This window comes from Centroberyx affinis, unplaced genomic scaffold (genome assembly GCF_046629955.1).
Source record: "Centroberyx affinis isolate AG114_WGS23_722 - 3 ecotype Tasmania unplaced genomic scaffold, CSIRO-AGI_Caff_v1 ptg001292l_1, whole genome shotgun sequence".
NCBI classification, from domain to species: domain Eukaryota; kingdom Metazoa; phylum Chordata; class Actinopteri; order Beryciformes; family Berycidae; genus Centroberyx; species Centroberyx affinis.
The window spans coordinates 529,467-540,301 of NW_027279798.1; the positions used below are offsets into that span (position 1 = coordinate 529,467).

Here is a 10,835-nt window from a genome sequence, read left to right on the forward strand (position 1 = left end):
CAAAGACAGAGAGATGAAGAGAGAGGGGAGAGGAGGAACGGAGAAGAAAAGGAAGAGAAAGTCTTTTGAAGGATAAACCATGGGATTAGATAAGGTGCTCCTTCTGGACCATCGAGCCAGAGTGTGTGTGTGTGTGTGTGTGTGTGTGTGTGAGAGAGAGAGAGTGTGTGTGGAGAAGAGCCCATTGCTCTGAGCACATTAGCTACTCAGGGTGAACAAAGCCCCTCACCTGCAAGCTTTATAATACAGGTCTGGGAGGCCAGAAGGGGGCTGTGTGTGTGTGTGTGTGTGTGTGTGTGTGCGCGTGCGTGCGTGTGTGTATGTGTGTGCCAGCTAGAAAATAGAAAAAGGGTGGCTGGCTAGCCTTTTATTCAACAGAGAGCCAATCTGGCTGAATGTGTATTTGTGTATTGTGTGTGTGTATATGAGTGTGCATGTGTGCCCCAAATCTAGCCTCCACAGACATGTGCATGTCTGTATATGTGTGTGTGTGTGTGTGTGTGTGTGTGTATGTGTGTCAGCCAGCAAGTAGAAAAATGGTGGCTGGCTAGCCTTTTATTCAAGAGAGAGCAAATCTGTGTGTGTGTGTGTGTGTGTGTGCATGTGTGTGTGTGTTCCTCCTATATGCCTTGTTGCAGTATAAATCCCTTTATGTGGGTCTGCGAGATTTCCAGATCCGGTTCTAGTGTCGCAGTATTGTTGTGATAATGTGTTACGGTACTTTGTTACTGTGCAGCATCACATATCTCATCACAACAGGAGGATGGACAACACTCTGCGTGTGTGTGAGTGCTGCTCCCCGCCGTGACCAAAAGTGGCCGAAGCTGTTTGAATTGGATTATCTCATACATTTTCTATTATCCAGCAAGACCTTGAAAGAGAAGGCCTGCTGAGAGCCAGAGCTCTTGATATAAAGAGTTTGACCAATTTGTTCTATGCCTACTCTCCCTTAACTAAGATTTTTTTTTAACTCATTTTATTTACCTCAGTTTATCCAGGTTAGTCTCACTGAGATCAAGACTCTCGTTCGCAGACATGCCGAAGATAGCAGCGGCACAATTAATTACAGGTAGAAAACATTTAATTACAGGTAATATAATGAAAAAGTGAGAGAAAGAGAAGTGGAGCAAGCAAGAGAGAGAAGGGAGAGGGAACGAGGACAAACAGCGGCACAATCCTGAAGCAATCAACTTCATCGAAGCATCGTCAAATATCGACAGCACTGGCAGAAAATATGGAGCTGACAGTGTCCTCCATAACCATAGACAGAAGCCAAGCGTTGTATAAAAATCTATTGGCGTAGAGACACAAGATACCTGGCAGCAGCCATGATGCAGGTTTGTGGATCTAACATGCCTGCCACTGGCCTCCGCAATGGCCAAACTCTGTCTATGGCTCCTTCTGGACCATCGAGCCTGTGTCTGTGTGTGTGTCTGCTCTTGTTTTGCTATCTTTATGAGAACCAGTTTGAGTTTTAGACATGCGGACTGAGGCCTTTTTTGCAAAGTGCTGCTATTTTGGCTGATCATCCCATCTTCAGGACGGTAGTTCAGGATTAGGTCTTGGGGTTTAGGGTTAAAGGAACACACTAAGTTTTTTGAAGATTGGCCCATTGGTCAAAATCAGCCATGTGCCCCCAGTAGATCATACACTCTGGTGCTCCATGCTGCCTCTTTAGCTGTGTTGAGTGATAGTAGGCAACTAGCATTATCCAAAATAGGAAGAAAGCAAGAATGCAAGAACAGAGAACGCATCTTTACCTGAGATGAACTATGTGCTCGACGTCATGCAATCAATTAAGACACACAGCTGTTTCCATTTCCCCAGCTGCTTCAGCCGTCTCCCAACTACAGGCGATAGATTTGGATGTGATACATTGCTCTCCCAATGACTCTTGGGGCTTCCCATTTGTTTTCATTGGCCAAGTCGCCGTTTAATGCATCCTAGTTTGGCAAATCAACTTCCTCCATCCTGAGTTGTTAGATATCATGTCAAATGCATCATAGAGGACACATGGACGCACAAGAAAGCATATTGAGAGAGACCCAGAATGTTCATTTTATATCATATTTTGTGTAAAGTTCACCAGTCTCCTCCACAAAACTGCCAGACTCATCATTCAAGATTACTTACCACTAAGATTTAGAGCTGCAAATTCTCATTTTCTTACTTACTTTCTTACTGAGATTATATTTTGCTATGTTATGTTATGTATGCTATCACTCGGCACAGTGTATGCTACAGTGCTACAGTGTTTGCATGGGGCGAATGATCCACCGGGGACACGTGCATGATTTTTGGTGTCTCTGTTCTCATCACTTAATGGGTTCAGCTTGCCAAGGGGTCGATTTCCCCAAAACTTGGCGTATTCCTTTAGGTTTAGAATTAGATTTAGGATTACGTTAGGGTTAGGGAATGAATGCAGTCAATGGAAGGTCCTCACAAGTACAGCAGGACAACCGTGTGTGTGTGTGTGCGTGTGTGTGGAGAAAAAAGCGCAGCATGACCAATGACAGTGCCAGAGACTAACAGGGGGAACCAACTTCGCTGGGGCTCCAGAGCCTAGATTCATTGCTTTAGTACCAATGCATTTTTGATGTGCCTCTTTCTACTTCAACTTGTTCACATGACCCTGACGGAATCGCAGCGCCGACAGCAGCCGTCCATATAGCTTAAATTTACCCTATGACGTTTGCATGTGTTTGTGTGTGTGTGTTTGTGTGTGTGTGGTGAGAAAGGAGCGAGAGAGAGAGAGAGAGAGAGAGAGAGAGAGAGAGAGAGAGAGAGAGAGCAAGAAAGACAGAACGAGAGAGAGATGAAAAAAGAGAAAGAGAGAGAATGTTCCCTCTTGCCTGTTAAATATTTGAGGAGCCTTCTGTGGAAAAGTGATGCAGTCAGAGACAGGCCTGTTAGCTCAGTGTGTGTGTATGTGCATGTGTATGTGTGTGTATGAGTATGTGTGTGAGCTGCTGTATGTGTGTGTGTGGGTGATGCAGAGAGAGACAGGGCCGTTAGTCGGACTAATTCAGCCGTGAGCGAGCGAGAGGGAGCACTTTCACTGTTTATTTATCTACCTGGGAGAGAGAGAGAGGGCAAAAGAGAGGGAGGAGGAGGGAGAGAGAAAGAGAGGAACGGAGAGAGAGAGAGAGAGAGAGAGAGAGAGAGAGAGAGAGAGAGAGAAAGAGAGAGAGGCTGGCCAGGCTGTCACAAACCATTAGACAGACGGACCTAGTGTGCTCTGCCCCATGTCAATGAGAGAGGCCCGGCTAAAGACAGCCGTGTGTGTGTGTGTGTGTGTGTGTGTGTGTGTGTGTGTGTGTGTGTGCATGTGTGTGAGAGAGTGTGTGCAGCCTTGTGTGTGTGTTTATGTCTCTGTGTCTGTTTATTTATGGGTGTGCTTTTCACACAAGTACTTGCAGTTGACGGAAAATAATGTGTGTTTGTGTGTGTGTGTGTTGGCACTAGTCCCCAAAATTGGCAGAATAGAGGTAAGGGTTTTATTTGTGTCTGTGTGTGTGTGTGTGAGAGAGGGGGAGAGAGAGAGAGAGAGAGAGAGACAGAGAGAGGAAGAGAGAGACAGAGAGAGACAGGGAGAAAGGAAGAAAGAGAGAGACAGAGAGAGAGAGAGAGAGAGAGAGAGAGAGAGAGAGAAAGAAAGAGAGAGTAAATCTCTAGACATTGATGAGAAGTGGAGGCAGGATGCCCTCATTGTCTAAGACAAAAGGAGCTCCCTGTGCCACAGAACAAAATATCCACAGCGTGCGTGCACACACACACACACACACACACACACACACACACACACACACACACACACAAACTAAAGCCATTTGCGTCTGTGTGTGTGTGTATGTGTGTGTGTGTGCCTTGCTCGCTCATTGTAAAAAACGCTCCATCACCATCACAATACTCAGCCAACACATTTCAAAGAGGAGAAATATGACAGGTTTTCACTGGTGAACCAGGAAGGAGGAAGGGAATAAAAAAGACTGATGTGGTCAGACAGCATCATATATAAAGGGGGGGAAAAAAATTATAAAATGTGGAGTGCTGCTCAGATTTCAAGGTTCAGCCTCCTAGGAATGCCAAAACACCAAGCAATGTGTCAGTCAGACAGACAGACAGCCTACACACACACACACACCCACACACACACACACACCCACACACACACCTATAACTCCTACAGACACTCACTTGGGGTTGGAGCTGTTCCAGTAGACAGCGTGTCTATCAAATATGATCTTCTCCTCTGCCCAGACGGACACCCAGGACAGGATGGTCAGCAGCACCACCTCCATCACGCACCTCTGACCGAGCTGGCACAACATCACAGACATCCACGGGGATCGCTCTCTAACTGGGATCGGGCTTTCACTGCACTGCTGCGCCGGCAGAAATCCTCTCTAGATCATTAATGTCCGTCTGCGCGTCTTCGGGCAAATCGGGTCGGCGGTTCATGGAGCGTTAATTGGCTTGATGCGAATTCCGATAACCCGATGGGGTGTTTCAAGTCATGCTGGATCGTTAAATTTCACTTTAAAACTTGGTCGGCCGCGGACAAACAGCCTGATTCACATGTTATTTACAAGCGCGTCGTCGGCGGGATGCTGCGAGTGCGTCTCCTCTGCAAGGTCCGAAACTTTTCTCCCATTACGCGCAGCCGAGCAGAGATGCGCCACCTGGATTAGGTCTCCTCCTTCCAGAAAAAAAAAATTTATATAAAAAATAAAAAAAATAATCACACTCCGAGGTTTGTAATATTACTCACGTTGATAGTGTTGCTCAACAGCAGACCTGAGACACCGTCAACCCCGGCCGTCATATTTATTTACCCAGATCTCGGTGTGGGTTATTCAGCCCCGGCGCACGCTTTGTTTCCCTCTCCTCACAGCGCAGGACGAAATCTCCTCACAGATTGACCAAGAGCCTAAACCAGACTGAAAACTACATCCACTTGACCTTTTTTTAATTGCAGTTCAAGGAAATACATCCCTAATTGACGAGCACGCTCCAATTCCTTTTTTTTGTCCACGCTTATGAAACCACACAGGAACTGCGAGACAACAGCATCCCTCACACACACACACTACGAGGCTCTCAGCATCTCAACTTGGTGATCCCTCTGCCGCCGCTGGCTCTGATCCAATGTGACTTCACTCTCGGTGCGCCTTTACTTCCCGTGCGTCACGCTGACCGGCGCTGCTAGAGAGACCCGCGGCTTTAATCCAAACCTGCTCCCATGCAACCTCCACCTACGGCGACAACAGCGCTCACCGGCACCCAGATTCAGTGTAAGTAACCCCCCACCTTCTCTCTCTCTCTCTCTCTCTCTCTCTCTCTCTCCCTCTCTCTCTCTCTGTGCGGGCGGGGCCGAGCCGTGCCGTGCCTCACACCCTCTGGGGACTCGGGCTGGCTGGCTGGCTGACTCACTGCGCCCGCACAGCCAGATCCGAGATGTAGTGGAAGCTAAGCCCACCTCAATTCACTTTACCCACATTTTCTTTAAAATTGCGAAATAGTTTTCTGCAACGCTTTTCAGGCTGACAGAAATCTTTAGGACATAAATTCACACTCAGTGTGTAGGCAGAGTAGCTAGGAGCCTCTCAAACTGAGGAAAGTATTAGGCTATAATTCATCTGTTTTTATTTGTGATTGTTTGCCTCATGATGGTCGCAGACTGGAGGTCATAGTTTGTTTATCACTACAACCGTCCGTCTGACTGAAGGCGGTATATTTGCATCGCAGCCTGAATATAATGCGCCTTACATAAAGTTCACTATGTAGCATGGTCTTTGTGTTTGAAAGGTGCGGACTGATGGATGGGCGCAGAGAGAGAAGGCGCCTGATGGATCGGTGGAACACTGGAGTCATTTTCCATCAGTGTCCATTAGGCCCAAAGGGCAAGCAGAGGCAGCACCGACTCCAAAACCTCTGAGCCATAAACCTCCAGATAGCTCTGTCTGACAGAATGCTGCGATCCCTGCTCTGTTGTGTGTGTGTGTGTGTGTGTGTGTGTGTGTAGGCTACAATGCAAAACACATCCATCTTAACAAGTCATTTAGTCTCATATTCAGCCTTAAAACTTTAAGTCAAGAAAACCATTCTGCCAACGGGGTGAGGTAATTGCACTTGTTTCCATTGCAGTTTAAAATGTTTCAGTTTCAATTTTTCTAGCAGCATGTGCTAATATGTTGAAACAAGGCAGAATAAGGCTGATCACTCCACTAGTATTAAGAAAATTCTTGCAACAAGTTGATTTGTATGGGAAACAAGTTAAATTATCTCACCCCTCTGGCAGATTTTGTCACTCGCATTGAATAAAATAAGATTTCCAGACTCAATACCAGAGGAAATTACTTAAGTGGATATTACTTGCAGAGTAGACTGCAAACTCTCAGCAGTAACAACAAGACTGTTTTCCAAAATGAGCCCGACTGACTTGTCCTTCCCAATCCTAATAGGCCCGTGTTATAATTTTAAACCGTGAACCTTTCTGCAGCTCCATCTTTCACATCTTATTGTGCCTCTCGGTTGGATCCTTTATGCAAAGTGTCCTAGTTTTTCGATGCCCTGCTCTGCCTGCAAAGTAATGCCTATAATTTGGGCTGCATGAATTCAGGCAGGGAGCGAACCCATGCACCCCCATAACCCAAATACAGCTGCATGTTGTCCGCCTCTGTGGATGAATTATTCAACATCTGTCTGAGGCGTGCATATGTAAACAGGTGGATAGTCTCCTGATGGCTTTTTTAAGGGGAGCCACCATGGACTAAAGACATCATTCACCTTAGACTCAGGCTTATGCTCCTCTGCTGTATCACACTAAAAGTAATTCTAAATCTCATATAAGCTGTGCAGACTAAACATTATTACATGAATTCAGATGTGAAGGCTTCTTAAGTGATCCTAAATGTCAGTGAACGTGGGCTAGAGAGTGGATGTATGTCTCTGTAACAGGGCCTTTAATCCTGGAATAGCTAGTTGGTTAAATCTGAGATTGCTCTCCACTTAAACTCCACTCAAGAGAGACATGAATTATAGACATGTGAATTATCTCCCGGCTCCAAAATGTAAATAATACAGAGCAGATGAAAGGCCTCTCCTTTTTTCAAATTATTGACTAATACTGTGCCCATTTATATTCAGCCAACTCTTTTATTCAGTGTTACAAGGCAGAGATTCAGTGTCTTGCTCAAGGACACACTGGCTGCTGCTGGGATCGAACCTGTGACCGTTCCTATACAGGACGGTCTCTCTAACCGCTAGTTCACCCTGCCCTGGTTCAGTCACCATCAGGCTTGATCTGGGGTGGGTGTGTGTGTGTGTGTGTGTGGCCTCAGTGTTTGCTTGATTAGAGACCACATACTAATGCAAATAAACGTTCCCAGATGTGGTGGAATCACTACTCCACATGGTTTCATTTAATCACAGGCACACAGTGCTGGATGAAGCCAGAATGAAACACACGACAGGCCAGGACTCCCAAACAAATGGAGAGGAGGGGGGGTACAGTTACATGGAAGGCACATTGAACTACTTTAAGTATTGAGACAGTGACATTTTCGATGTTTTGGCAGTTTACTTTACTGATTTTGGATGTCATGTGAAAGTACATTCTTTGATATCAGATGAAAAGTGGAAAATAAATGACTGCAACTTTTGCGCATATTCCCCCCCCATTTCAGTCTTTCAAAGGCTTCTTGACTGATTAAGATTATATTAAGCAGCATATTTTGTAAGCCAATAAATTCTGGAACTTCGTAACCCAAAAATATCACCAATCTCTGCGTTAGTATCATCTTACTTTGAGTTACCCTTCCACCCAATTATACAATCTCTTTGCATTTCAATATATCCCGATGAGGATTCTGTGTAGACTGCACCCTGCTCTAAATTACTCTTGGCGCAGAGTGAAATACTAAGTTGCTGCAAGTAAACAAGGGTGTGAAGTATCAAAGCAGCACCAAAGCATCAAGCTCCTGCCATGATGTTTTGTGACTGGCATGGATACATTGATATGCAAAGATGTTTAAGTTCAGGCTAAGAAAGGTGCCAGAATATGTCAAGAGTCTGGTAACATTTCTTGGCAGCACACTTGAATATGTGACTGCATTTTAATAGTTTTTCTTAAGGTAACATTAAAATAACAATTTCATATCATCTTCATCTGTTCAACAATATATCCTTTTAGCACCCAAAAATGTGCAGTATTGATTTAAATGTCACGTTAGACCTGATACCCTACACCCGTCTAATACCCTCAAAATGATAGCTGACTGGCTGACCTTCAAGTATGATTTCTTACCCAAATAACAGAACAAAAACATAAAGTGCCATAGCAGTAGCGTCCAAATTGAGCTCACTGCATATATGACCAGGCTCCACTCCACAAGGTGCTGGGATTATACAACAAAATCCAGCTCCTCTCAACCACAAATAGAGAGACTCCACCGGACTGATTCTCCTCCTCTTCCCTCATTTGTCCCCTTCTCAAAAGGCACGAAGGATCTGAGGTTAATCCCCTCTACCGCTTTGTAAGGAAGTTTAAAAAAAATGGTATAATACCAGAAAGCCCAAGGAGGCACTTGAGAGATTAAGCCACTAACTATTGACATTGTGTGAGTGGCAGGTAAAGTCACCTCTGTTCACCAGCCTCTTCCATCACCAGCAGAGCAAGACCTCCCCCTAGTGGTTCAGGAGGTGTATAGCCAGTGTTTGTCAGTTTTTTTTTTTTTTACCTCAATCACTCACATCCTTGAGGAACTCACTGATAAGCATGGATGCCAGATATGCCCGATAACCATGCTCATGTTTGTCTTAATTATTCATCTTTTGAGACGCATCGACTTGGTTGCCACAGCAACCCGGTTCATCTTCTACGTGTCAGCCAGACCCGTTTAATTGAAAGGTCAAAATGGAGCACAGGAGATGTGAGGATTATTCAAAATCATTGAGAATAGCAAATATCCAGCTATGAATATCGAATTTACTCTCCACCCTGCCAGCCTGTGCCTTCATCATCACAGCTATGTTTCATCAAGGGATTGGAGCGGAGGATGAGCTCAGTCCAGATGAGCGGTCAGTCAGGTTTCAGATGGGATGAGTACAAAGTTGGAAATACAGTAAAAGATTAAAAAAAAAACCCACCAGTAGTAAACAAGATGGGAAATGTGGAAAATGTTACAAGATGTTAACCGATACAGTTCCACAGGACAGAGGGAAGAGACAGAAACCAAACGAGGCCAGATGAAAGAAGGAACAAACTAAAGATTTATTGAAGGCAGCAGAAGACGTAAGAGAGAAGAACAGAATGGCAAGGGGGGAGCGGGGCACATACAGAGACACTTCTGTGTTCAGATAGGTTTAATGTCTTTGTGGTACAAAAATTGTCTTTGCAGCTCAAGAGAGCTTAATAGGTCTGTACTGTTGTTTTATCAAAATATACATGTTTTGAATGTAAAGTGGATATAATCCAAATGATTTTGTGGTACAAAAACATGAATATATACAACCATCAATCCCGCTTCATACAACGCTTTACCCCTCCCCGCCCCCATATAAAAAAGGAATGAAAAATAAAAGCTTTTAACGAAAATGGACAGGCATATATAATCTACTACACCATCAACGTCACAGCTATAACTGTGGTTCAATTAAGTATCCATTCTAAAGCATTCTCTACCAACGTAGGCTCTTTAAAGTCAATTAAACAAGAGGGGTACAATATACAGTATAAGCAGTTACCCAAAAGATAATTTAAATTCATGTGACTTTTGTCCAAGGCATCTGAGAAATGGGGAAAAAAGGTATTTGAAGCCTTGACTATTTGTGGAATTGCAGGAATATGAAAAAATAAACATTTCAGAGATCACAACACTACAAAACAGCAGGGGTGGAAGATACTTTGGTCCTTAACAGCAATAACCGTTTGTAGCTACATGAAGCTTTGTTAAACCATGCATAAGAATCTTTTACAAAAATAGAAACAGAGCGCATCTGTATCTGGTCCAAGACTACTATGGTCGAGGCTGTGGAAACTGGTGCTGGAGGCACGCAGGAATGTGACGACGTTTAAGACTTCAGCGTGATGGTGCCAACTTGGACCCAACATGGAGGCAAAGTGCACTAAAGAACCTGACTAGAGCCTAAGTGGACAGACAGGGAATGGGCGAGGTCCAACCCACCCTGTTGTCCTGAATAAAAAAAAAGAATCTACTGGGTTTTTAGAAACAAACCAACTGGCAGATTGTAATGATTTGACCAACACTGCCATCAACATCAATTGACAAATGTCTCCAAGTTGCCCTCTCTAAGAAACAGGTAGGATTACCTGCTCTAAGGGGATGAAGGCATCTTCATCAGGCAGGCAGAGTAAGATAAACACCTGAACGAGAGGTAAACAGGGTCAACTGCCCAGGCCAGAAAATGTTTCAGCCTCAGAGATACTAACTCAGGGAGTCAAGGCACCGTGACTGTCATCAAACCCAGCCACTACACATAGATATCAGTACAGTATAGAAGTGATACACGTGTAAATGCTAACATTAAAAAAAAAAGAAAGATACAAAAGAATAGAAAAGGTGTCCACCTATAGGAGAATATAATATGGTTAAATGAGGCCCCATACAGCAGTGCCTCTAGTGAGAAGGAGTAAATAAAGGTGGATGGGGACTGTAAGACAGGAAGGCTGGATACAGCTCTACTCCCGCCACAACACACCTACCAGAGCTACAGCACCTAGCAAGAATATTAGGCAACTATTTGACTTACATTCATAGTTTCTACATACGTATACTGGGGCTATATGCACACAAATCCTCATATAAACATTT

The 10,835-nt window shown here is 44.4% G+C and overlaps 1 protein-coding gene across 1 annotated transcript in view; it reads right to left on the minus strand.

Annotated features, from left to right (window-relative positions):
* The window catches only part of LOC139649104 (ephrin-A2-like), a 60,596-nt gene extending 56,256 nt beyond the window's left edge, over positions 1-4,340 (minus strand). Inside the window, exon 1 of the mRNA XM_071525421.1 lies at positions 4,198-4,340. Within this exon, the coding sequence (XP_071381522.1) occupies positions 4,198-4,340 (143 nt within the window). The remainder of the gene's footprint in view (positions 1-4,197) is intronic.
* Between the last annotated feature and the right edge of the window lie 6,495 nt (positions 4,341-10,835).